The 27,296-nt window shown below is 34.8% G+C and overlaps 4 protein-coding genes across 6 annotated transcripts; 2 read left to right on the forward strand and 2 right to left on the reverse strand.

Annotated features, from left to right (window-relative positions):
* Nucleotides 1–1,156: 1,156 nt before the first annotated feature.
* LOC124443887 lies at nt 1,157–3,565 on the reverse strand. The gene is made up of 2 exons (XM_046994428.1): nt 3,478–3,565; nt 1,157–2,229 (listed from the first exon to the last, which is right to left on the reverse strand). The coding sequence occupies exon 2, from the start codon at nt 2,072–2,074 to the stop codon at nt 1,349–1,351; it is 726 nt and encodes a 241-aa protein (XP_046850384.1). The 5' UTR covers nt 2,075–2,229; nt 3,478–3,565; the 3' UTR covers nt 1,157–1,348.
* A 4,074-nt stretch (nt 3,566–7,639) lies between these two features.
* LOC124443888 (multiple epidermal growth factor-like domains protein 6) lies at nt 7,640–21,156 on the forward strand. 2 transcript variants are annotated; one of them, XM_046994429.1, is made up of 27 exons: nt 7,640–8,064; nt 10,388–10,498; nt 10,791–10,928; nt 11,346–11,452; nt 11,564–11,665; nt 12,141–12,263; nt 12,469–12,591; nt 12,692–12,922; nt 13,175–13,297; nt 13,369–13,494; nt 14,493–14,562; nt 14,821–14,896; nt 15,022–15,124; nt 15,250–15,366; nt 15,676–15,807; nt 16,233–16,367; nt 17,007–17,135; nt 17,224–17,352; nt 17,488–17,616; nt 17,989–18,117; nt 19,162–19,284; nt 19,477–19,605; nt 20,126–20,227; nt 20,302–20,429; nt 20,584–20,712; nt 20,827–20,955; nt 21,028–21,156. In XM_046994429.1, the coding sequence occupies exons 2-25, from the start codon at nt 10,407–10,409 to the stop codon at nt 20,659–20,661; spliced, it is 2,874 nt and encodes a 957-aa protein (XP_046850385.1). In that variant the 5' UTR covers nt 7,640–8,064; nt 10,388–10,406; the 3' UTR covers nt 20,662–20,712; nt 20,827–20,955; nt 21,028–21,156. The 2 variants fall into 2 exon arrangements, with proteins under 2 accessions (XP_046850385.1, XP_046850387.1); XM_046994431.1 differs by lacking the exon at nt 7,640–8,064 and adding an exon at nt 9,753–9,771.
* On the forward strand, nt 20,735–23,138 carry LOC124444495 (multiple epidermal growth factor-like domains protein 10). Its single transcript, XM_046995120.1, has 7 exons — nt 20,735–20,741; nt 20,827–20,955; nt 21,028–21,156; nt 21,499–21,627; nt 22,162–22,287; nt 22,666–22,794; nt 23,080–23,138. Exons 1-7 carry the CDS (start codon nt 20,735–20,737, stop codon nt 23,136–23,138), a joined length of 708 nt encoding a protein of 235 aa, XP_046851076.1.
* A 117-nt stretch (nt 23,139–23,255) lies between these two features.
* Nucleotides 23,256–26,975, reverse strand: LOC124443889. 2 transcript variants are annotated; one of them, XM_046994433.1, is made up of 7 exons: nt 26,890–26,975; nt 26,660–26,824; nt 25,964–26,005; nt 25,609–25,781; nt 24,439–25,374; nt 24,008–24,283; nt 23,256–23,917 (listed from the first exon to the last, which is right to left on the reverse strand). In XM_046994433.1, the coding sequence occupies exons 2-7, from the start codon at nt 26,743–26,745 to the stop codon at nt 23,676–23,678; spliced, it is 1,755 nt and encodes a 584-aa protein (XP_046850389.1). In that variant the 5' UTR covers nt 26,746–26,824; nt 26,890–26,975; the 3' UTR covers nt 23,256–23,675. The 2 variants fall into 2 exon arrangements, with proteins under 2 accessions (XP_046850389.1, XP_046850388.1); XM_046994432.1 differs by having other exon boundaries at nt 26,660–26,938.
* Between the last annotated feature and the right edge of the window lie 321 nt (nt 26,976–27,296).

Genomic DNA, 27,296 nt, shown 5'->3' on the forward strand with positions numbered 1-27,296 from the left:
AACACCTTTTAAACCATTGTGAAAAAATTATGAGATTGGACTGAGAAATAGAGATTTGAGAGAAGGGTAGAATTTTAAAGAAACAAGTTGGTTTATTCAAATGTCTATGGTCTATACAACCTTAAACCATTCATTAAACCATAGGTTCATTAGCCTTTGCCAATATATATGTTAATAGAAGAAACAAAGATATAAATGACAAAAATTCCAAATGTTACGTGCTGTGTGATCCCCATAACACCTTAGGCTTGTGTTGTCCATGCTTAAGGGTAGCCTGACATTGATGGTTATTACATATGATTTTGAAAGCTTACAGTAATGAGCACACAAATTATGGTAAATATGTGTAAGTCTTCTTGCTCAGTGACCAAAACAATTCATTTAGTATGAATGAAGTTGGAGGGAAGGAGATAAAAGATATTCTCGAACGTTAAGGCATATAAAGCAACCAATTTCGTAGATAATGTCTTACCATCCTATTATGTGAACAATTTGTATGTTATGTTTCCCCTGTCCATTCTTATATGAACAATTTTGTAGTAATGTTTCCCTTCCCTATTATGTAAAAGTTTGAAGCTGAAATGATCCCTACGTTCCTCTGTACCCTTGAATTGAAAATGGAACAATGTACATATTTGTACCTATATAGAATGAGCTTGCAAAAAATGTAAGAATGGGTACGCATAGCGGACATGACAAACCTTACCTATCACGAGGTCAGTAACATTTTTTACCCATCACCACAGCTAATCAAAATAAGAAAAGGCTTATATTGAAGCTCTTATAAGATCGATAACATAATGAATTTTTTGAGGCAAACAGTGACAGGCATGTAGCAGTAAGCATTAATAGTAGTAAGATGCTTTAAATGGTAAAATTTCACACATTTCATCATGTTATAGTATAAAGCAAATTTCGAAAAAACAAGACATCTTGAGAGTGCAAAATATGAATCAAAACAAAACGAGAAGTGAACTGTAAATTTTCAACTTTATTTCAAAGTCATCCTCAGACAGACTATATTTCTTTAAATTGTCGGCTGGTCATGGTTTTTGCTCATTATGTTGTGTCGTAAACAAAAATGAAAAACAGAGAAAAGTAAACAGGTGCTTATTTTTGTGAATTGACGGTCGGTAAACGAAGACATAGACTCCAATTGACTTGGACATGAAAGCTTTATAAAACTTTGATGTTTTAGATTTTATGAGAAACGTATTGGAAATAAAATAAAATTTCTACTTTTTAGAAAACACATATACACACATATGTTTTATGAAATTCTTGATATGTTAGATCAAATGGTTTACTTGATTTTTCAAAATGAAAATATACTATTAATCATTATTGATCATTGTTTGGTCTTTGTCATTCCATGATCTGTTGCAGGAATTGCAAAAACAATGATAGCGGAGAAAGCCAAATCGTAAATGACCAAAATCATGACGAGAGAAAAAGGAAGAAATGACATGAACCCTAAAATGATCAGGACAGGAATATTCCACGCAAGACGGTAAAACAATGATGCAGTTGGAAAGAATACAATTTGAGTGCCTCCTGTTGTTACATGAATAATTCCGTGAAGAAAGATTATGGCAAAAATGACACGAAAGCATCCTTCAGCGTGGCTTCCTAATTTGATGCCGGCAACTACGTCCGTTGATAATAAAACATCTGGAGCAACAAGACAGATGATTGCTTGGAAAGCGCCTAATGCCTGAAATATTAAAAATCTCCGTTTTTTGTTTCCAGAATATGGATTTACCATCTTCCATAAATCTACGAAAAACTTCAATAAATTCCCATTGTCGTGTTCCTTTATCCATATTGCGTAAGTAATCAACGCCAGCGATGAATCCAATATACAAAAGAAAGCTACATAACGAACACTTAAAATGCTCCTTCGATAAAAATAGCCAAGAAAACAGTTCACTAATACCAATCTATTGAAGATGGTTCCGAGAACAGCCGCTTCCTTAGGAACTTCACCATCTTTGCCTTTTCCTGCCAACGCAAGAGTCATCAAACAAAATCCAATCACAGCAAGGTTTGATGCACTCAGAATAAAATAGCCCATATCTCTGTTTTTCACATCCAAATTCAGCTGTACTGTCCCGATCCGAGGAAAAATGCGGTGAATAGTCCACCCAGAAAATAAAACATAAATGATGAAATGATAGTGAACCGCTGTGCTTGTGTTAGTGAGCGCATCCTTATAGAAGTCTTGCTTTCCTAAGATAAAATGGTGTTATTAAACCATCTATTCATGCAAAAATGGAGGTAGCACATTGATCTTAATAAAAACACAAGAAATTTTGAATGCAACAAGCATCTCCAAATATACTCCACAAAAATTTGATGGTATATATTTGGGAATGCTTGGATTATTGATTCACAATATGCAAATATTTTATCAACCCTCCACCTACAAATCAACGAAGTGTCAACTATGGCTTGTAATGCGCTCAAACCTAAATCAAAATGTTTTGCAACTTTTTTCACCTATAAAATGTTACTAAGTTCTCAGGCTATATTTACTGTGTGCCTATGGTTTTCTTTAATGTATTTCGTGCTCCTCAACTGCATTTTTTATTTTTTGACATTCGAAGCACTCAACTGAACAATTTCAAGTACAGTTGGACGGCACTCTTTGTCTTCTGTGGAATTCGAAACAACAATTTAAATATTGGGTTCGCACGCAACAATGGACACACAAAATTTAATGCGTTTTCGAAGCGTCTCTTGCAGTGTAATGGGAAAAATATACTTTTAGGCAAAAATCAATGGACTCAACAGATTTACAGAAAGTCCTTGTCACATGTTGCGTTTCGTGAATGATGTGATTGTCGTGTAAAAAATTAAAACACTTGACGTCATCAGTAATGATAATTTATTCTTTTCGGGATAATGGTCAATAATTGCGCCTTGGATAGTCTAGCAAAAGCAAAGCCAGAAGCTTTTTCTTGCCATTAAAGCATACAGAATTTGGAAGTTTATTGTGTCAACCATGCATGCCAAATGCATTGCTTGTGTCATTCTATAGAACCGTTCTATGACTTGAATCTGCCCATAGGATGACTTTAAATCTACGACATCCACAGGACTAGTAAAATTTGGTCTAATGAAATTTGACACAAAAATCATTCACAGCAAGCACCAGTGCAAGGATATTTAATTAAAATAGTATCCTGCTGATAAATTTAATAATACACAAACGACGCGTACTTTATTTATACCAATAATCACTGGTCTCTTCAGTGATGTAAGTCAACCTCCACAGCACAATCAGTCTATTTTATCCTCACCATTCTTATGGGGGTGTTGATGACTTTTAATACAATTTATGTTCACAGGTTCACTGTACTATTGTACGACTTTCCCCAAGTTAGCACATTAAACACAATCATTAAACACAATCTCATTAATCTATCTTTCTTATGGGGATGAAATGGCAAATAACAGATTTATTGGTCGGCTTACCTCGAATGTTTTAATCACTAATCAATGATTCACAGACACCTACCACTAAGTGTTACTGTTTAAAATGGTCGACAATTTTACGCCAGATAAATGCTGCTTTATGACGTGTATTTATGTGGCCTCTGTGACATTGCAATTTTAAACGGAAGTTTAAGATATCTGACCGGTTTGTTTGTTTAAAGCAATGTTTTTTGATTGTAGCATTTGCCCAAAACAAATATTAAGAACTAAGAAAGTACTATAAGCCACTGTTCTTCATAAAACAGCATTTATCTGGCGTACCATCGAGCTCTCCATACTCGTTGGTACGCCAAATAAATGCTGTTTTAAAAAGATAAAAAATTTGACGTCATCCCTCCTGTCTTTTTTTAAATTATCCACATATACGGAGGGTAAAGACCGCCCATGTAAACATCCATCCAATATTGTGTATTGCTTGTATTGAATTGCTTGTAAGAAAGGCTTTCAATTTCGATTATTCTTGAAAATATCGACTGATGCTGAAAAGATATTTTAAAGATTAATTCATCGTCGAATTCAGACATCATTTCAAACTTTTACTGAGAGGTATGTGGTTCATTTTATTTACGGTTGATCCTGAACTGAACATGCACTTTGAAATCTTTGTTCGAAGTGATTTGGAAATTAATGTTGAACTAAACATCAAACCTAGGAGATAAAGTGTATGAGCAATCTTAGGGATCAACTTTCATAAACCAAATAATTATGAACAACATTGTACCCATCAACTGTTTAATGAACAATTTGTTTCCACTATATTTTCAACTGTTGCATTAGAGAACCTTCATGTTTTGATACCTTATTGAAGTGGGTTATTTTAGAATTTAGAAGTAAGTGTGAACCTCAAAGACATATACAGCAAGGTCATAAAAAAATAAGAAAATTTACAAAAGAATAAACTACTTTTTTTCATATATGTTGAATTCCATGGTGAAAAACATTCCTTGCAGTGTAAAAATACCTCTTACATCCAAATTATTGCCAACAACATGTCAACAACATTTTCAGACTCATCACATAAATTAATGATTGGGTAATGTTCAATTAGTTATTTACTTAAATAGCATTATTTAAAGTAAATGGTTTGAACCCAGTCATGTTTAATGTAGATGCCCACGTTGAGTCCTGAGAGGATTCATTGTTGTTGATGTTGACACTTAGCAGTAGTCATCTTCATCTCTTGACTCTGAAGATGACTACCGCTAAGGTTGTCGAAATGTCAGTCAACAACAACAAAAACAGTCCTTCTCAGGATTATACTAAACTGGACGATATACATTTACAAACATGTAACATTATTTAGTTAAAAAATACATAAATAAAACAAACATTAGTAAAAATACAAATGCTCCTTTTGTCCAAAACTATGCATAACATTACTATAAGTTTTGGTTGATAACTACCCAGACTGCAAAGAAGAAAGACAATTTAACCCCAAGATTTATCAAGTAACATGTTTTAGTGCCCCTTAGTTGTAAATCACAAAACAAAGAAGTAACACAATGTAAGGTGTTTGCATCCCACAATTTGTTGTTTATATTTCCTAGCTTTTTTCCCCAGAGATCTCAGCAAAAGCGGACAAACTCTGTATTCTGGATCTCTACTGACACTGTTTGTGATATATAAGCAAGCATATTTGTTATCATTTATAAATTACTGGTCTAGAAATTGCACAAATTTTCTGCATTTTTATAGCTTCTTTTTTGGAAATTGTTGCAGGCATAAATTTCAATATGTTTACACATTTAGACTTAATATGGCTGCAAACGAAGTTGTTGAGAAGCCCTATGAATGTAATCTTTGTTACAAACGCTTTACCATACCTAATCATTTGGCAAGACATAAACGAACCCACACTGGTGAAAGACCACATGGTTGTGAAACTTGTGGCAAACGCTTCTCGAGGTCAGATGATCTTAAAAAGCATCAAAGGTCACATACTGGTGAAAAACCTTACGAGTGTTTTGTGTGCAAAAAGCGTTTTTCACAATCAAGTAACTTGTCCAAACACAAACTAACACATATTGGAAATCAGTTGTATGAATTTGTCCTTTGTAATAAAGTTTCCACAACAAGTACTCAAGCACCAACCCCTTCAACAGATGAGGTAACAAAAGCGGAAACATGCTCATGAAATGTAAGTTATCTACATACTTATTACATGGAATTTGTTGTGTAATTCTTTATTATTTAATTAATAATATATTTTGTAAGCTACTTGCAAAGATCTATTTAAACCGGTTTGAATTCCTAAAAGCAATGTTTACTTTGGTAAAGAATTGTAAATTTCATGGTAGAATGTCACATGATAACATGTCCATAATGACACAATCCTACTGCAGGAATGCCTCTATGGTGACCCAGTTATAGATTACAATGAGAATTATACCACCTATGTTCATGATGTTTGGTTGTTTTGCCTTTCTGTGGTTGCTACCAGATTTTGCCTGCATTCTTCATGCGAGGATAACTTGAAAGTTCATGTGGAGTTCTTTTGCACCCAAAAAAGTACCCATGTGTACCCAGAAAAAGGCAAATGGATGGATGGCTGGCAGTTTTGAGTCAACTATCTATTTTTTGATGCCAAATGACTTGGCTGCAATGTGTCCCTTGTAAATGTAGTCCATTTCTTGAAATACTCTTATTGCAACCACGAAATGTACAAAAGACCATTATACTGTATGTGTAGTTGGATAGATAGGATTAGAAGCCAAGTTTAACTCCTAGACAAGCTTTAATTTCTAGATAACTTGTGATTTTTTCCTTTTAATTTCTGTTTCTTCGTTATGGATCGAAGAATGCGTGAAAACTTTTCATGTGGCGATTTAACTTCACTCTGTAACCGCTATTCGTTTTTCAATAAAAAATATGAAAGTTTTGCTCCTATATGAATTATGTGGCTAGATGCTTTTCCTCTATTTTGTATTTTTCACTTGAAATGACAAATGACCTTTTCTTCTTCTTTGTAAGATCCCCCTTGATCTTATTTTAAATTATTTAAAACGACTCATCTGCACAGTTTCAAAAGAAAAGCATATTCCAGGAATGCATATTACCTGAATAAGAATCAAAAAAACATCCACGCAAATCATCGCATTTTACCTTCAGAAATTCAGTGATTACATTATCATTATTCCAAGATACAAAATGTAACACCTTCCCCAAAAATGAAACGTCCATCACAGTCGTCATTAATCTGTGATTATCACTGAGCAGTTTTTATTTGTATTTGTAGTAGAAATACTTTAGACTTATTTTAGTTTTTTGCATCTTTTGAACAACCTAATGTATTGAATACCATGGGTAGGATTGCAGGTTTGCACAGCTCGCTATTATTCAAACAGATATTTCGTGCAGTTGAGATCTTGTCCTAATATATGACACTTCTTGAATACCACTCAACTACCCACTAAGGGCGTAATGGATTTTTGCCATAGAAACACTTCTAGTGAGGAACTGTATTTTATACATACACATTAGTTTTATTTATCATAAAAATAGATAGTAAAAGTCAAAAAGAATAAAATGGCGATTCATTATATTTAGCATGTTCATCATAGCAAACTTGTGAAAGGCCATCTAGGAAACATAAGACATAGTCAATTTTTTGTAGAATTATCCAGTAAGTACCTATAGCGGATCCAGGATTAGACAAAATAAATTATCGCAATTAATTTTGAATTCAAAATATCTTTACAAAAATGGCATTAGTTATTGATTTTAAAAGAATTGCCTCAGTTGAGTTGGATTGAAATAATTACATAAACGTCATCGCATGTGAATCAGTATTGCAAAGTTTTCGTGAAGGTGAAAAAAATCTTTTCTTTATATCGTTTTCTTCAACAGTGAATTTTTATCGAGTTTATTTCTTACAGTAAAGCATTGTGTTAAATTTGGAGTATCCAGTATTTTGTAACTCTGTTTACGAATAGTTTGTTTAACCATGCTAGCGAGTTCTTGTTTAGGTGGGTGACCTGTCGACAAGTCCTCTTAAACCTGTATTTTGTACCACAGCACGACAGTTTGAACTTGGCATGTGTATCATGTTTCGTGCTGATATGACTAATGAATGATTGAGTAAAATCTCATCTTATGAAAACACGAAGCCACGTATAAAATGTCTAAGTCGTTTACACTTATCCGACCTGTCTTGGAACGGAAACTGACGCCATGTTTGCGCAGTCATCTGTCGGATAACGATAAGCATATTACAGTAAATTACATTAGGAGGCGTTTTGGCTTTGTCTCGAACGATCAAAAAGATAAACTTGGAATTTACAACGTCACATCGTTGCCAAAATATCTGAAGCATCTCCGAACATCTTATATATTATTACATGTGACTTATCTGACGACCTACATGACATTTTTCATTATTCAATGGCACACCCGTCATTTTGTTAACGAGGCATCGTGGACGATTGTGTACGGTATATTTAGCATTCTACAGCATTCAACGTATTGACAGAGTGTGGTTGTTTCTAACTGAAAGAAGCTTTGACGGACTTTTTAATCGTTGGAAGTACCCCGTACGCCTGACATCTTATACGGAAAATACAACACAAGGTGTAGTGTAATTTTTGTTGTATAATATGCGCGTTTTTTGCATAAGTCGCGCGCACAAATTTCCCTGAAGACGTTATCAGGAGATATCTGAGAAAATGGCGTAATCCTACATGGCAACTCTCAAACCTATCACGTCAGTGTTAGCGTTATTTTATCTTTAGTATTTAGTATGAATGCCAAGGTACGTTCAATTGTCGTTAAATTGACAAATTGCGAAGCACTTGAGGTACGCTTGTTGCCATGAAAACGTCTGTTCATTTTAACTTTCGTTGCCAACATAAAGCAAGCAAGCTCAGTTTATCTGATAAATAGATCTAATCGTATGGGCATGATCCTTTGATTATCTCAGAAGCTTACCATTTACCAGACAAACATTTCCTGGAATTTCATTTTTTATTTCACCTAAACTTGCGAAAACACACAGTAGTTTCGTATATTTTGAAGATGAAAGTGCAAACATTTTGAAGTGCAGGACGCAGATAATTGGTTTTTAATCAGTTCAATAGATACTATTGCCCAAGGTCAGCCAAACATCTTCACACTATACTAGGACGGCTATCCAAAGTATAGTAAGAAAATTTTAACTAGTTAAATGCATTCGTTAAAACATTTCGTTGGGTAGAAACTTTCCAACGAATTAACGTGTTCTTCAAAACATTTTGTGTCTTAAATCTAGGAACTCATTAAAAGGCACTCTTACATTACTGAGGGAATTACCGTTACGATAGATAAATTACAACATCTATAAACTCTCCAATGTTTATAATGAATTAAAATTAGCCCCAACCCAATGTTTAGAAACTAACAAAAGGATCTTGAAACTTGCGTTTGGAAAGCTGTTTTGGGGGATTATTTATCTTTTTCGATATGGACCTTTCAAATGTTCTTGTACTCTGGCTTTTGCAATAGAGCCGCAAAATTTGTACATGTTGCTCACATTACTGATCAAAAGAATTTATATAAAGCCGTAGGCGATGTGCTAGTGTTTATTTTGACAACGCTGTCCTACAATTAAAACATTCTGGCGGGCATTACACATAAGCTTATTTTTACAGTTTAAAACACGTTCATGGTTATAATTTGATGCTGTTTTAAATCTACGAGCGCTCTTTACCCACAACGTGTTCACTGTTGGAAGAAAAATCTTTCATTTTTATTTGACTTTAATACAGAGTTTATTAAAAGACGTTTTGGCCTTTTCACAAGACAATTGTCGACAAACTGTCAGGGGCAATATTGAACTGTCGATAGATTGAACTAATGTTCACCTTAGTCAGATACCTGCATGATACCGGAAACAATGATGGGAATACTTCATGGTAAAATGCTATTGTCTTGCGATAACTATTCACCAATTTCACTGATAACGTGTTATTTTTGATAAAAAAGCGATATAATATAGAAATGACATTATATTCAACTTATCAAATTGCCTTATTATGAAAAAAACCTGTCGCGCACAGCCGTAGTTAATCTCGTCTGTGTAACTCATCAGTAATGTGAGTCTTGATTAAACTAAGTTTTAAAACATCTGTTACCGTTCACTTTACACTGGATCATTTGCAGCAATTAGAAAAAATATTGACAAAAAATACTTGCATAGCCAGTTACTTGTGCGAATGAATGATCAACTTGCCCCAGTCTAAACCGTCTGTTGCATTTAGGACACGATTGAAGTCACTGATCTGAAATTGGAACAGAAACAACGTAATCAAATATTATCATATTTGGTTATTTAATTGTGTTTATGTACAAAATTAAATTTAGATGTGACATTTTATGGTTGTGTTGTGTCATAAACAATTATATAGTGTGGGTGGGACAATTTTTCTATTGAGACCTTTCATGTTTCGCTCATTGGTCATGCACAAAATATTACGGCATTGATTTTAGTGGTGAAAAATTCTTTCTGATTCCTTCCCAGGGATATCAAACTTTTATGTGAGTATGTTTTGATATGTGTTAATGAATCATACGTTATAACTGGATAATTTGGAGACCATCTTGTTTTGAAATTATTTTATCAAGATCTCTTACACAACAGCAGAAATGTTGCCCGTAGTTAGAAAAAGCAACAGCACCATTTTCAATCTTTTTTAATGATAAATTACCCAACCATACGTATCGTCTACTGTCTCTGATCCTTCTTCTACACAAGCAAGCCTGCAGGAATCTTTATTTATCAACATCCGTAATTTTGACTATTTCTTGTCGCTAAAAACATTGTTTTGTGAAATTGGTCCATTTCTTTACGCGAGCTACCTTATAATCCGAAATATCATTTGCGATTTAAAATGTTTAGATTTTGTTTGTTTTTTTTTAGAAGAATTACTTCTACAAAAATGAAGTCGACATTTTTTGTCTCTCTTATTTTGATGACAGTGATGAACCACGTGTCTACTCAGAGTTGGAGTTACCCATTATCACCAAACATGTAAGTCATTTCATATAATGGTTCATTGTTTTGCTCATTTCGATCCATAGGTGAGTAGCTACATGTTGTCCTACAGATGGCCGTGAAGATAGTGATAAGTGTTGGTTCATGAAGTTTATCCCCCGGGTCGAAATTTCACCAGATGAACATTTTATCAAAGCAAAAAATATCTAATCACATAAAATAATCGCATAGAACAATCGAGTTAAAAATTTCTGAAATTACAAATTTAATATTCGCGATTTTCAATCCTTTGTAAACTATAAACATGAAACATGTTTCTCTTTTAAAGGCCGAATGTTTGCTCTTCCCAAACACGAGCTGTAAATTATCAAACGGTTCCTGAAAGAAAGTTAATTACAAGAAATGTTCGTGTCTTACAGCCAGGATGTATTAAACCAAAGGAACTTTGTTATACAACACAATTACGGTAAATGTCCTTGTTGCAATAGTGCCTGAATTTTTGTGATTTGCCCGCTTCAAGTAGAAATTTTAGTGTTGAAATTTTAACTGTGAAGTGTTTTGCTGTTGGTTGTTGGATACGTAATGTTTGTACCTACTGTGAAGTGTTTTGCTGTTGGTTGTTGGTTATGTGATGGTTGTACCTACTGTGTAGTGTTTTGCTGTTGGTTGCTGGTTACTTGATGGTTGTACCTACTGTATAGTGTTTTGCTGTTGCTTGCTGGTTATGTGATGTTTGTACCTACTGTGAAGTGTTTTGCTGTTGGTTGCTGATTACGTGATGTTTGTACCTAATTATAAACTAATTGCAAACGCAAACTACCAATTGCTTTGACCATGTATGAAAACATGATCGCATCCTTCTTGGAATTTTTTTCGTTTTCAGCACATTCTACTATACGACCTATCGAAGGCAACCGGTTCAAGATCGTACACGTTATCAATGTTGTCCCGGTTGGTCTCAATACCCTGGGCGATCAGGCTGCTCGTTGAGTGAGTAACAATCCATGTACTATCTTTTACCATAAATCAGTAAGTTGCTTCTATTGATGTACCTTGACTGTTACTGAACCTTAGCGCCTTGACTGTATTTACCATTTATAGGTTCGTGTACATTGCGTCCATGTTTTCACGGTGGTCGATGTACAGGAAGTGTAACTGGATGTGTTTGTCCCCGAGGATTTCAAGGAGCACAATGTCAATACGGTAGGTAATGATTGCTGAAATGAAATGAAGTGATTCCTTTTGGTATGAGAGACAGGAGACCATCTTTGGCTGTTTGGTAAAAGTCGATGGTTTGCACGTTTTTCGACAGTTCTAAAACATCTGTTTACATAACCTTTTTGGAAAAAAGTCTAACATATTTTGTTATTCTTATGAAACGAGAGTAGATAAATTGACTAGGCATGTGTTGATATTCATCAATGATTGATCAAGAACTAACTACTTCCGTGTGTTCATAAGATAGCATAAATACAGCTGTTCACCTATAGTTGAACGATAATTTTCTCGTTTTTCTACACTATATCTTTCTATCTATATCTTTCAATGTTTGTAAAGTTGTTTTGCTGGATTTTGATCATACTAAAAATCTGAATGTCTTTGTCAGACAAAATTTCTCACGGTTTAGAAAATTTTAAGGTATACCATGTAAACGTTAGTTACATCTTGGATTTTGTAGACGTTGACGAATGCAAGAAAAAAAATGGTGGATGTGAGCACAATTGTTGCAACACTGCGGGTGGTTATTACTGCACGTGCAATGCTGGTTACGCCTTGAAAATTGATAAGAAAACTTGTGCTGGTTAGCAAATGGGATTAATTCGCTTGTTTTAGTGTAATCTTAACCAAAAATAAACGAATGATTTTCTGTTTTCAATTCAAACATTAAAACTGCTGGTAAGGATCATGTGATCAGGCAGCCTTATACCAGACTCGTCCTTTTAAAGCCTTTCAATGAATTGGTAGTAGAATTACAATAGTCAATGGACATATGTCAATTTTTGTAGATATAGACGAATGCAGTGAGTCTAAGAGTGGATGTAGTCATATTTGTGTGAACCTGCCAGGCTCTTTTGAATGCCGCTGTCCAGCAGGCCTGACTCTTGGCACTAATAAAAGGACTTGTTCAGGTTTGTCTCCGAATTCGTTCCTAAAAAATAAATCTATGACAGTCGATTAGCAAACGAAATAATTTTTTTCTCGTAATAAGGCAAGTGTCTCGAATTCTAGGTTCGTCGAATTCTAGGGAATCAGCAGATAGAGGCATCACTCTATATAGAAGGACAAACCTTGATTACAGAAGTGAGCGTCGTCAACCAAGTGATTTGCACTCTTGGTTAACAAACAGTTGTAACAAGAAAAATGGTGGCTGTAAAGGAATTTGTCGTGAAACGTACTACGGAGTTAAGTGCTCATGTGAAACTGGGTTTACATTGGCAAACGATTATGTCTCTTGCACAGGTTGAGTTTTATAAATACAAATCTATTTTAGTTTTGTTGCTGATTCCGTTTGATAGAGGGACCATTAACTAATCGCATCATTTTTTACAAACCAATTAGTGAACGGTAGAGAATGAGGTTGAGTAACTGACTAGCTTTCACATCAAAACTCCGTGATGATTTACAGAATTTTATGTTGAACTTTTTTTCTTTTGGTTATGTGTTTTTTGTTTTTGTGTTTTTTGGTTAGCTATGTGTTTTTTTTTGTTCTAGATGTTAACGAGTGTAAAGGAGACAACGGGGGATGCCATCAGTTGTGTTTTAACAGTGAAGGCTCATTTACATGTGGTTGTCAATCGGGTTACACTTTAGCTGACGATAAGAAAACTTGCAAAAGTCAGTGGAATATTGACAAAAAAATTTTTCATATTAAAGTGGAAGATCAATTGAGGAAATTTGTCTTACAGAACATTATCCATGCAGTTCCCAAAATGGAGGATGCGACCATACCTGCGTCATTGTGAATGATTACACCGAGAAATGCATATGTAACAGAGGATACAAACTTTTGTCTGATGGAAAGTCTTGCGCTGGTATGTTAGATACTTTACACTGTCACTGTAGACATTATTTTACAAACTACAAACAATAATTTACTTGATCAAAGCTTCACGTGTTGATCATGTGATTAGTAATGAGTGAGTTAATATGAACCACAAATAAAGTGTCGTTTCCCGGACACCACGAGCTCTTGATCTTATTTTTTATGAACAATATCAAGATTAAATCAGCCTGATGAAAGCAATTTTATGTAAAAAGTCCATCTAAAATATAATTGTTTTGTTCTTTGGTATTTTTCTAAAATTTCAACTCAAGCAAATCCGTACCGTCTTCTCCTCAGTTGTCGAATTCTTCTCCCCGTGTTCTTTGTTAATTTACATAAGCAATTGAATAAGTCAGGAAAACTCTTTAATTCTTGTTTTCACACAAGCTTTCACAACTTCACCAGCTATTCATAAAAGGTTAAAAACTGAAAGGGAAGCTACTTTGAGTTAAAATGTGGTCATTCTTTGATTCATATTCGATCACATATTGAATTACTCGATCTGATAGAGTATAAGATGACACAAGTTTGATTAAATTCATGTTTGTTCAATGGTTTATGCTTTATTTGCTTTGAATTTCTCTTTGCCTCAAATTAATCTTCTCGCGTGGTGGAAGGAAATTGGAAAAATAAAAACAGATACTTTGTTCTGTTCAATACATGCTCTTTGTGAAATAATACTGCAGTTTGCTAGCATGTTTTATACCTATATTCTAGAGATCAAGTCTACTTATCATCCTTGTCATTCTTTCATCTATTGATTGCATTAAGAAATTTTTCAAATTAAAATGCGTTTCGTGTATTGAAATGCGTTTTGTGAATTTTTCAAATTGAATGCGATAACCAAAGATTTTCCACTTATTGACTGTTGTATAAAGATACTGTAAATTGTGGAACTTTAAATTTCAATGGCACTTTACCTCAAATTTACTAGTTCTGTGTCTACAAATTTTAAAGTCATTCCAATAAGTTTTCTTTTCTTGATAGATGTAAACGAGTGTAGTAATGGTAATGGAGGCTGTCAGCATTATTGTCGAAACACTGCAGGCTCATTTTCGTAAGTAGTAACCACAGTGTATGGGACAAAGGGAGTGTTTATTTGTTAGTATGATTTTTAGTGATGTTGATGAGAGTGTGATTAGATGCTCTCTAGTTGTTAGATATTTTAAAAGTATTTTATCTCATGAATTTCACGGTCAATTTTGAGTAAACTAGAGTTATATGTCTATTTAGCTCCATATTTTCTTTAAATTCAACAATTTGTTCTACGTTTCAATTTAACATTATCTATGCACTTTTTCATCCCCCCCTGTAGATGTTTATGCAAAGATGGCTTTCAGAGAAACTTTGCAGACTCTCGTGTTTGCGTTGATGCTGATGAATGTACAAACGTACGTTATATTTTACACTAAAATGATTTTCAACAATTATATGTGGCTGCTAGCTCTGTAGCCGATTTTCATGATTGGGCTTCAAAGGAATTGAAATAATGTTAAATAGACATTTGTATTTTCAGGGCGTGGCGAGATGTTCTCAAAAATGTGTCAACTTGGAGGGATCATATCGATGCGAATGCGAAGAGGGTTTTGAGAAAGAAAGTGATGGATTAAATTGTAGAGGTATGTTCTTATTATTCGTCTATCTTAGTGGCAACATTGAAGTAACCTCAAGTTTTCCTTGAAACAATCATAGCATTTCAAATAACGACCACAACTCTATTTTCCTCTCTCTTTTTTTGACAAAGCGATTCCTACGACCACGGTTGTGACAGAAATACCTGGAAGCGGTGAAGTAAAAATCGAGAGGGAAGAATTAGAACAAAAACACAACATCAATGATTCAGTCAATTTTCCAGTTTCACGTAAGACTCTTGTTTGTAATAATCATACCGTACGTTAAAGTGAACAAGTTGTCATGCTTAAAGGCTTTGTTCGTGTTTTCATTATTTTGATTATTAAGTCCTGAAACATCAATTGATACAGCTACTGCTACAGGACAATTTTCTTCGAACACTGTGTCTTTCTAGTCTCAAAGCTTTTTTGAATTCATTTTAATATGAGCTTATAATAGCAAATAATCGCGTTGAACGCTCTCTATAAACGTTTTTTACAGTCTCTTTCATTATTCGACGTGATTGTTCCACGTGATCTTGAATTGCTTTTTTAAATAGGCTGTCCACCAGGAAGATTTGGAAGTCAATGCACGCTGACATGCGCAGACTGTATGAATGGAGCGCTATGTGACCTTGAAAACGAAACTTGCGTGTGTGCTGCTGGGTATTTTGGCGAACTCTGCGCAGATCGTACGTAAAATGAGACAGTTATAATATTGTAAAGGAATGGATACGTAGCCATTTAACTGAAAATTTTATTAGTGCAACCCAATAGAGTGTATGGTTTGAACCCAATTTGCAACCCTATTTTATTTATATTAGGTGGATCTTCATTTAAATGGCTTGTGTTTATTGCCATCTTTTCATGTATCTTTTGATGGTCCCTGATAAATTTCCAAGGAAGCCATTTTTCACATTACCGCAATCGTTACTGTATCTACACTTAAAATATCTTTTCAGCCATGGTAGAATTGCTTTATCATGCGGAGGTCTATAAGAATATGTGCTCATAATACTAATCTACTTTTTCATGTTTTTTGCTTTATTCATTTTGTTATGCATGAATATCTCCGGATTCTCAGTTTGTTTGGTATGAATCTCATTTCTTTTTGAAGAATGCCCGCATGGATATTTTGGAGAGAACTGTCTTGAGGAATGTATATGTTCAAATAATACCATGTGTGATCACGTCAATGGAAAATGCTTTTACAACTGCCCTGATGGATTTACTGGTGAAAACTGCACTGACTGTAAGTTTAAAGCTTCTATATCTGCGAAGTTGGGGACAGAAAATATCTATATATAACATTGACTGGCTTGAAGGTCTAAATTTGGAAAATTTATTTCTCAAATATTTCTTCGTATACGTAGCAACTTAAACGGATAGTAGCGTTTTTACATATTATTTTGTAATCGAACCATTCATATACATTTTTTACTTTATCTTAATAGTAATCTTTCAAAATGATTATTGTATATGTATATTTTGCTTTATTCTTAAACAACATATGACTTTACAGCAAAATATATTTTCTGACCAAGATATAGTCAAAAAAACGTTACATCCATTAGGAACTAAAAAGTGTCAATAGTCATGCTTGCAAAAAAACAAACCTGTGCTTTACACATGTACTTTTTAACACACCTGTGTTTAACACATGTACTTTTTAACACACCTATGCTTCACGTCCTTATGTTTAACACACGTACTTTTTAACACACCTATGCTTAACACACGTACTTTTTGACACACCTATGCTTCACACACTTATGTTTAACACACGTACTTTTTAACACACCTGTGCTTAACACACGTACTTTTTGACACACCTATGCTTCACACACTTATGTTTAACACACGAACTTTTTAACACACCTGTGTTTTATAGACTGCTCTCCTGGTACCTACGGCTTGGGATGCGCCGAAATTTGTCAATGCAACAAGAACAAAATATGTCGATCGACAGATGGAAAATGCTTGTGTCCTCGTGGGACTACTGGATCGAATTGTGAAGAAGGTGAAGTTGACAACGTTTTCAACTTAGAACAACTAGAATTATATCAGCTAAAAATCATATACAATAAAAGGTGTTTCATTTTTCTCAGTTTGCCCACTTGGTACGTACGGGGATGAATGTGAAAAGACTTGTAAATGTGTGGACAATATTGATTGTAATCCAATCGATGGCGAATGTCTTTGTCCTGCCGGGAGAATTGGTACTAAATGTGAAAAAGGTAGATGAATATTGCTCCTTTAAAATATCCAAAGGACAACTTCGTCGGTCTTTGCTTTAACGAAGTAAAAAACCATTAATGTATACAGAAATGTAATTCTTTGACCATAGTTTTTCTCTTTGATCCCCTATTTAGTTTGTCCTTCTGGTACGTTTGGTATCGGTTGTCAAGAGTTGTGTGAATGTATTGGTGGGGAATTATGTGATTCTGCAACGGGAAAATGTAATTGCACAGAGGGAAAAAAAGGATTTCACTGCGAAAAAGGTAAGATATCATTTTTGTCATTATGTACAGTTACATCCATTCTTGTATAGTAATGAAAATGCTATTGCTTCTTTTGATTATTGTGTCTCACTTGTCAGGTGTTCTATTTCATTATTCAAAGGTTTTACCTTACAATCCGGGTGTTTTACCTCACAATCCGGGTGTTTTACCTCACAATCCGGGTGTTTTACCTCACAATCCGGGTGTTTTACCTCGATCCGGGTGTTTTACCTCACAATCCGGGTGTTTTATCTTCATAGTATGACGTTACATGTGTGTCACTAATCAGGTGTTTTATCTCATAGTCAAGAAGTCTTTATATTGATGTATTTTCATAAGTCAGATGTTTCATCTATCTAGTTTATCTTGCAGATTGTGAAGCAGGAGAGTACGGCCAAGGATGTCTGGGAACATGCAGCTGTTCACCAGAGCAACGCTGCAATCCAGTCACTGGGGATTGCTTGTGTCCACCAGGACGTTTTGGTACACATTGTGAAAATGGTAAGATCTGTCATAATCCACATTTCCAACAGTAAACACACGTTTCAAAAATACGAGATCAAATTACAAAATTCGGACAGTCAAATGGTCTGACATAGTATTGTTTATGTAGAATTGTGGCAATAAAATAGAATGATGATGCTCTTGGGGCATTCGTAAACATTATTTTAGAAATCTAGAACGACTAATTATAAAGGCAGAAGGTGTAAGAGTGAATAAAAACCATTTTCTGTCAAATCAAAGGAAAGCTTGGAAAGGACATGTAATAAAACATCTCTAACGTTGTCACGGATTTTACGAGTGCCGAAATCTCCGAAATCTATTTAACATTTAATAAGCCAAGCCATTTGTATCGTTTAAATTGAGCCCTTATGTTATAAAATTTTCATTCATTTTGGATAGTAAATTTCATTTTACCTTACAATATTTTCATAATGAAATCTGGAAAGTACCTCGAGTAATTTTGCGATTAAGAAGTACACTTTTCGGATTCGAAGGAATTCTTTTGATTGCATAGAGACAGCTGTCCAATTTATTACGTAAATGCATGTAGTATGCACATCATTACAAGGAACTACCGTACCAAAGAATATCCAGATCCGATTTTAGCTGCATTTAACTCACGTCGTAAAGGCCCGTAACGATCCTTGCAGAAAAGTCTTTTGTGCGACACAACATGCCAGTATTCAAAAGCTTTCCTTCGATCGTTATGCTTTTTTCTAACGCAAAATAGTTTGTATTTACAGTTATGCCTTCTGTCTTTATAAATAATCGTTTTGAATAACTAGAACCCGATTCATAAATACCCCCAAGAACTCAAAAGCATCTCCTAACCATTTTACTGCCATTATTCTACATAAACAATACTATGTCCGACCATTTGATTTTACGAATTTTGTAATTTGATCTCGTATTTTTGACACGTGTGTCTACCGTCGAAAAGGTGGATTTGTACACTGCATTCAGTTCATCATTTTTTTATAACGGTCAAACCGTTCAAGGTTATGCTTTCAACTGTGGATAAATTTTGTTGTGATTTTTTAGAATGTCCACCAGGTCTCTTCGGATTGAACTGTCTCGAATTTTGTAAATGTCAAGGAAGCTGTGATCCTGTAACCGGACGATGTTCGTGTCCCGCTGGTAAAACTGGAGAAAACTGTGAATTGGGTGAGCTATCGACAGCTAATTATATAACTGGCATTCATTTAGTTAAAAATATGTCTCTGTGAAGTGACTTTATGTATGAAAAAATTCTTCAAACTGGTATAGAGTACTGGGCTGACAACAGATACAATTTCTCTGAGTTTTATGTTTCAAAGTCTTTGTTTCTTACGTCTTTTATGTTTCTATCTCTTTCAGAGTGTCCTTCAGGAACATTTGGGGAGTATTGTGTGCGCAATTGTTCCTGCAACCCAGACATACCTTGTGATCCTGTCAGTGGAGAGTGTATTTGCCCTCCTGGATGGAAGGGTCCCAGCTGTAACGAAAGTAAGAGATTTATGACGGTGGAGTTGAGTTTTGCTCATTGTGCAATTGTAATTTCTTTGTAATGATTGGTTTCTTTGACTTCTGAAGTATATCGTTTTCTTCTTTTGTATCACATGATATGATACCAAAGCAGTTTCTTTTAAATTTATTTTTGATTCATATCGCATTCATTCTAAATAACCGGATGTTGAATCTTAAGTTTTTAAACAATACTATGTAATACTTATACTTAGAGTTATGGCCGTGTTCTAAAAGCTCACTCACACTCATTGAGTGCAACATAAAGATCACACTCTATCTAATCTTTAGCAAAGTCATTTCTCCATCTATGACAAATTTCAAATCAAGCAATCCGTTGTGTGAAATTGAGGTCTTCGAATAGTTATGAAGTGATTTTGAAGCCCCACTCATTGTGTATAAGTGTGAGCGAGCTTTTAGAATACGGGTGAAAGTCTTATACTTAAACTCAATTCACATATAATTAAGAGACTGCACTACATTGTCTAATATCCATTTCTAGAATGTGATGAAGGAACATATGGACAGGGATGTCAGTTCAAATGTCCAGTATGCACGGGAAAACATGAAAAGTGTCACCACATTCGCGGTGAATGCATTAGAGGTATGATATTGATATTGTTGACTAATGAATAACTGAGTTTGACAACTATTCATCAAATCATTGATATTTTTTAGTTTGTCAACGTGGTTATTACGGTGAGAATTGTGACAAAAATGTCCATGTGAATCACATTCAAAATGTGATCCTTATAACGGAACATGTTGGTGTGCCCTGGGATATACTGGACATCGGTGTAGCGCAGGTACGTAGGTTTTAATAGACTTCAGACTTCCTTGATGAGGAACCTAAATAGACAACAGTCGAACAACTCCTGCATTAAAATAGACCAAATGTTTTGTAAGCGTGATACTAAAATTTATTTTTTTCACAGCCATGTTTTATTTGTGTGTTTTCAGAATGTCCACAAGGCACATTCGGTCATGAATGCAGGTATAATTGCACCTGTGAAAATGGTGCCAGTTGTGATCACGTGAGCGGTAGGTGCTCATGTGAGGCTGGTTGGATTGGCTCGAATTGTGAAGAAAGTAAGTATTTTATTACTGATGAATGGAAGGTGACAGACTGACTAACCTTGCCTTTTTAATTGTATGCAAGTGCTTTAAATTTTCATCGTAATCATAACTTGCCATTAACTTTAGCGTGCCCTGAAGGCTGGTACGGTAAATTATGCCTATCACGTTGTCTTTGTAAGAACAATGCAACATGTGACCGCTCCAAAGGCACCTGTACTTGTGGACCTGGCTTTCATGGTGATATTTGCGACCAAGGTAAATGTTCGTTGATTTTTCTGGACTAAAAAATCAAAACCACTTCGTGTAGACGCCCAACCCTTATTTTAGAATGCCCGTTTGGCACACATGGCTTGCAGTGTAAAAATGAATGCAGTTGTGAGAATGGTGGTCTATGTGATACAGTTACTGGTCAATGCAATTGTGGGCTTGGTTGGACGGGAAAATTTTGCGAGCAAGGTATTATGGCTTCTGTTAATTCTTCATTCATAAATCAGACACCAGATGACTTTGAAGATTGAAGATCCAACGACTACTATGACCATTTCTCTCTGTCTTTCTTTTCTCTTCATCTTTTCTGCTCCATTTCTTCGACTCTCCTCGAACACCTCGAGGATATTAATCCCAGCTTTACTCCGACAATGCAAATATTTTGTGTTTATTCACTAGAAAAACAATGACCAGAATTCACTTGCTAATGCATAAAAATTTTGCTGAAAGACTTGCATTGTACAAATTAAAGATCAAACTGGTATTTAACTACCGTCTTTCAGCTGCATTTCATTTACGATTATGTTTCAGAATGTCCACCAGGTAAATACGGTCCAAACTGTAAACATGATTGTTATTGCCAACATGGAGGAATCTGTGATAAAATCACTGGGTGTTGTAGCTGTCCATCCGGGTACTATGGATCTTCTTGTCAATTTGGTATGTTGCCATATATTTAGTGTTTTTGATATGCTGGTCTTGTGTTCATTACTATATGTTTTCATAATGAAAATGCACCATCAAATTGCTCTAATTTTCTGTCTGTCATATAGTGATCAGTTATTTTTCAACGAGAGCCAAATAAACTGAAAAGAACTACACTCTTGTCCCTTCATATACAAACTCCTCTGACATGATTGGGGAACTGTTCCCCGAAACGAGGACTGGCACTAACGTATCTCCCTTTTCTTTTATATAGCCTGCCCTCCTGGTCGATTTGGTCCGTTATGCAGTAACATCTGTAAATGTGCCAACAATGCAAGTTGCCATCCGGAGACCGGTGTTTGTATCTGTCCTCCTGGATGGATAGGGAACGACTGCAGAACGCGTATGTATTTAGTGTGTTTTGCACAGCTTCGTAGAGGATGCAAACATGTAGCTACTTCAAGTGTGGTAAACGCTGAAAACAACACTTTTCAATACAATGTTTTCTTTAAATTCGTCATTAATCAATGCTATCTCTTTGCTGTATAGCCTGTCCCGATGGTCGCTATGGTTACGGTTGCTTATACCACTGTGATTGCATGGGGACGTTTTGTGATCACGTGACGGGTAAATGTATATGTTTCTCCGGCCAAACAGGAGAAAGATGTGAAAAAGGTAGAAATTTCAGTCATTTTTAACCTGAATAAATTGCAAATGTTGTTCGACACTCTTGTGTAGAATGCATGGTTTATTTCTGGGAGATCTTTTGTTCACTTTTAACATTTCTTTTGGGCTCACAAAATAAAGAGCTGGAGTTATAGACTATGAAAACGTTTTGTGCTTTGCTTAGGGAAGCTAAAATGTGAACTACTCCCATTGTGGTATTTTTTCGTTTTGCGCCCTGAATTTCTACAGTCCAATTAGATACAGCCTGCGTTGCCACAAAAAGACAACTTTCAAATCTTCCAAATGGTTAAAGAAAGCCGATTTTTTTACTTTTAAATGAAGGTTGTTGATGTTATTTCGATTGAGGACGTTGTAATCTTTTTCAAGGATGCAAAAAAGAAAATTTTGGCGTTCAATGCTTGAACAAGTGTGATTGTTTACCGAATGGAAATTGTCATCCTTCATCTGGCACTTGTAAATGTGATCGGAAACATTTTGGTGCCAAATGTAGCCATCGTGAGTGTATAACTTTAATATGCGTTATTTCATGATTTGTCGAAATCCAACTCTTATAATTCTACTCGTTTTTACGTATGTACGTTTCTATGCACGTGTTAGTTTCCACTGTCAGGCATAAAACAACAGGGCACCCTAGTTTTCAATGCTATTGAAGGGTTTTAGTTGCCAGCAACGTATCAAAGTTTCTTTACTACAAGAACTTAGTTAAAGACGTGTTAAGTTTTAATTTCAACATATATTCATAAATCGTTATTTTGAAAAAGATTGATCACTATGTTCTAGATGTGGACAAGATTGAAAGAGCGCATTTTCCTGTTTATATCTACAAACCTGTCTTGTGAAAATGAAGATAAACAAAATGGTGTTTAAACAAATGCAGAACACGTCTTTAGGATGAAGTGTGAAATATTTTGGCACCATAACTGATCCAACCAGTATACAGATTGAATCAAGCTAAGTAAGTTCCTAAATATTTTTAATTTCCGTAAAAGTCAATTCCTTTACAATTAGTAAATTTAGTAATACGAAAATGTTTTCATTTTGTGGGCAAAAAGTCTGGCTGGTAAGGTTAATGGTGTCATCATGTACATAGGTTTGAGGTTGCAATTATTTTGGTCTACTAGCGTATATAACATACCATGTTTCCTGTATTAGTTGCTAGTTTTTGTCTATAAAGATAATTTTTAAAACGATTGCACATTTATTAAAAAACTCTGTGGTTATCATGATTAAAGTGGTCTCATACTCTTAACGTGATTGTTTGAAGTTCTTATATATATTTTGAAGAACTTCAACAAGTTCTTATTTTGATTTGCATTTGTCCAAATAACATATGACTTCCTGCCTGATCATCGTAAATTTGTGCGACTTCTTGTCTTTCATTCTGAGTAAACTAAATCCAAAACAGCTTGACACATTCCTTGAACCTTTCCAATGTCGAATCTCAATCTCTGAACAGATTTGCTGCGACATTTCTGCTCGTCTGATAGCGAATCCCACATTCTCTTTCGTATTTTTTTGATTGTTGCATTGATTTCCGAGAAATGAGGAATTCCAAGATTTTCGAGTGCTCCCAACTTCATTGCGAATTCTTCCTCCTCTATTTCTTTCAACTGACAGGCTAAAAAAGTCACGTGACAGTTATTGGTATGTCACCATATCATCTCTAAGAAAAGTGACATGTATGGTATGATATCATTCATAGCCTTACCTAAAATCTTTTGCAAATCTTTGACGCAGAATGTAGCCGCCGCTGTGTTTCTTTCCACGTTAGCCAACCCGTCGTTGTGAAGAACAAAGATATCGTGGATGACTTGAATATCTCTCATGTGATCCATCATTATCCTTCTCCGTTCCTCTAGTTTCTTCATTTTCTCATCTATGTGCATTTTCCGCTGTATTATGGCTTTCATTGTAACATAACTCGGCTTACTTTTGATACGGCAGGCATCTGATTCGTTCACTCCACTGTCACTCGATGTCTCGTCTAGGGTATTAAAAACAAATGTCATGTTCTTGAAGAATATGTGAATTTTTTGTCTGTGAGAAAGTTTCAAATTTTTTCTTTAGCACATTTCCTTCTTCTCTTTGAACTCCTGTAATATCTTTCAACCCCTCTCTTTCTTTCTAAACAGATCTTACCTTTCTTCTCTCCATTTTCATGTTTCTGTTTCGTTTCATGATCGTATTTAACCTTGCTGTCAGATGATTTACTTTTGAAGTTTTGGATCATTTTTTTCAATTCTCCCACGTTCACTCCAATGAGTCTTTCCAGCTCCTTCACCTGCACCTGAGTCAACGACTTCCATGGTAAATCGTTTAATCCTCTATTGTTCGTCGCACCAATTTTTTTCTTTCTTCCAAGTGCTGTAGTACGAAATGGAGATTTATAGTTGCTGCGATCAATCTTATAGCCTGTTAACTTTTTCTCCTTTGACGAATTAACGAGGTAGTTGATTTTCTTTTGTTGTGATTTTTTGCTCGTATTCGAGTGATTCGTCGCTAATGGCGTTCTTTTATTGTCCGTTTTTTGTTTCCAACTTCCCTTTAAATTCCGCGCACTTTTGACATTTACATGTGGCTTTATCTTTCTTTGCGATATGTTGATCATAGATTTCTCATCGACTACTCTGTTTCTTTGTTTGTTGTTGTTATCTGCTGCCATTTTTGTGGATTTTTGGTTTTTGTGTGTGTTCGCCATTTTGAAGTTGGATTGTTGATCTTCTTGTATTCCATCATTATTTAACGATTTTGTGGTGAGAAAACTCTGATTCTCATTGATGTTGTTGATATTGTTGGTAATATGATCATGCTGTTGGAGCTGTTTGTTTTTTTCCTGACCATGAGCATCGTCCATGTTGTGCTTATGAAATTTGTCGTCAAGGTCATTCATCCCTTTTGCGGTGCTCGTTCGCCCATCGTCTTTGAAGTCTTTGTCGTTTTTTGACGCTTTTTTCTCCAAACTCCCTTCTCTTTCTTCTGTAGCGTCTTTCTGGTTTGTATGCACTGTTTCATGGATATCAGAGAACGGATTTTCTTTCTTATGCTTTGCCATCTTGCTGTCATTTTTGTCGTTTTCTGTAATATTGTAAATTTAAAGATCGTTGATTCGAACCAATTTTAGTGGTAAGAAGTTCAAATCTGAGTTTGGAAAAAATACCCAATCAAGTTAATCACTCTTAATCACTGTGATTAAACTTAAGTCTTAACTCTTAAATTTTATATGCATATTTTAATCTTCTTGAAAACAAACTGTTTTATGAAGTCTGCTGGAGTTTGATCGATTGATGTTCATATTGAAATTTTATTTACCTTCCTTTTTTTTGCTTGATGGAAAATTTTTATGTCCATCTACTTCCTCATTTTTTATTATTTCAAATCCTTGCCATTTCATGTCATCGCCATCACAACTGCTTGTACTCGACAAGTTTTCGAGTGTTTCCGATTCGCTTTCTTCGCTTTCACTGCCTTCTGTTTCAGAATCGCTGAAATTAGTATCAAAAGACACGATTTATCAGCTTTGTCGATGTTTAAAGGAGCCTTTCAATACTTTTCTTATGAATTAGACTCCTGATATATAAAATAAGTTGTGCTACACATCGTTTTTATCAAAAATTGCCTAACATTTTTTGCAGTTTTTTTGGTTCATGAAAATAAGAATATTTACATCACAGGAACTTGTCTTGTTTCTCCAACACTTGAGCAACTCCTAGATAAACGACAAAACTCACATTATACATTTTGTCGCAACAAAATTTAGTTGGTACGATGTTCATGATTTGTAAATATCTATAAAAGTTGCATTACGTTACACAGCATTGTTGTGGATGTTACTGTTGACATTTGTTCACGTTGTTTTTGTGAATATTAGTGTTGTCATCGTCATTGCTGTTGACATTTGTTCACGTTGTTTTTGTGAATATTAGTGTTGTCATCGTCGTTGTTGTTGTTGGTTTAAATTACGTTGTTTCACTCATGCAGGTCTGTTTGTCCCTTTGAAATTGAAAATGCAGAGAATAAATTATGCTTGACCGGTATGATTGTAGGAATGATAGTTATATTCCGTTCTGCTGAGTTTTTGTTTACAAACATCAGTTTATCTGGTTGAGATAATTGCACTAAACGATTATATATTTTTAAAACGAAAAATGTCAATCACCATTCCTCTTCATTTTTGTTTTCATTTTTAGAAAATATTTATATTTTTGATAATAACGATTGCTGACATGCTCTCTAAAATGTGAAAATTCAAAGCAGCTAACTCTTCGTGCCACATAAAAATTCCCCTCTCTGGATAGATTGTGACTTTTTTTCAATAAAATATAGTCACCATAAATATTAAAGAACAGTAGGAAGGCCATACCTTTTCTCTACGGCACATGTGTTTTTGCTTGCATCATTTTCTGCTACATTTCGCTTTAATGCTAACATCAACAATCTTTTCAGCATTTTTCAACTTTGGTTTTAGGATGTGAAAAATATCTATAGGTTGATTCGTCACATTAATTGGCATCAGAGATTTTCCCTCCTTTAATATAAATGCAAAAAGTCGAAAGCAACATAAAAATATGCGAGAAATGCTTCAACACATACCTTGTGTACATGAAGTACGAAGGCAGGGAATTTGCCTTTACCTATTTGCACATGTTGAGGCGTTTTTTCGCGTCCTTTTCATCTAGGTGTGGTTATGATTGCATCATTAGACTTAAATAGAAAATTATGTTGATAAATGAAGGAAAACACTGCGTCAGTTTTAGCGAGCGTTAACTAAAAAGACGTGTACTCCATTCATCATCACAACTTGTACATACGTTATATTGTCAAAGATTTGAAAGAAGTTTTCCCAGTCTGCTATAGTTTAACTATAGTTTCTATACAAAAACACATTGTATTTCATAACACATTTTTTTTGACAGCGATGTATAGCAAAATTTTTGAGATAATAGCAAACACTTTGAACGATTGTTTTTTAGTAATTTAAACTTTTTGTTCAATTAGTA

This window comes from Xenia sp. Carnegie-2017, unplaced genomic scaffold, assembly GCF_021976095.1.
Source record: "Xenia sp. Carnegie-2017 unplaced genomic scaffold, XeniaSp_v1 HiC_scaffold_21, whole genome shotgun sequence".
NCBI classification, from domain to species: Eukaryota; Metazoa; Cnidaria; class Anthozoa; order Malacalcyonacea; family Xeniidae; genus Xenia; species Xenia sp. Carnegie-2017.

What these genes read in the sequence shown, in the direction of transcription:
- LOC124443887 (XM_046994428.1), bottom strand. Translation starts at nt 2,074, where the DNA reads ATGGGCTATTTTATTCTGAGTGCATCAAACCTTGCTGTGATTGGATTT.
- LOC124443888 (XM_046994429.1), top strand. Translation starts at nt 10,407, where the DNA reads ATGAAGTCGACATTTTTTGTCTCTCTTATTTTGATGACAGTGATGAAC. An exon ending in TACCCATTATCACCAAACAT is followed by an intron (nt 10,499 to 10,790) that starts GTAAGTCATTTC and finishes TCTCTTTTAAAG; the next exon opens with GCCGAATGTTTGCTCTTCCC. An exon ending in TCGCGGTGAATGCATTAGAG is followed by an intron (nt 20,228 to 20,301) that starts GTATGATATTGA and finishes GATATTTTTTAG; the next exon opens with TTTGTCAACGTGGTTATTAC.
- LOC124444495 (XM_046995120.1), top strand. An exon ending in TGGTGATATTTGCGACCAAG is followed by an intron (nt 20,956 to 21,027) that starts GTAAATGTTCGT and finishes CCCTTATTTTAG; the next exon opens with AATGCCCGTTTGGCACACAT. An exon ending in AGGAGAAAGATGTGAAAAAG is followed by an intron (nt 22,288 to 22,665) that starts GTAGAAATTTCA and finishes ATCTTTTTCAAG; the next exon opens with GATGCAAAAAAGAAAATTTT.
- LOC124443889 (XM_046994433.1), bottom strand. Translation starts at nt 26,745, where the DNA reads ATGCTGAAAAGATTGTTGATGTTAGCATTAAAGCGAAATGTAGCAGAA. An exon ending in ACATGTGCCGTAGAGAAAAG is followed by an intron (nt 26,006 to 26,659) that starts GTATGGCCTTCC and finishes TCGTTTATCTAG; the next exon opens with GAGTTGCTCAAGTGTTGGAG. An exon ending in TGAAAATGGAGAGAAGAAAG is followed by an intron (nt 24,284 to 24,438) that starts GTAAGATCTGTT and finishes TTAATACCCTAG; the next exon opens with ACGAGACATCGAGTGACAGT.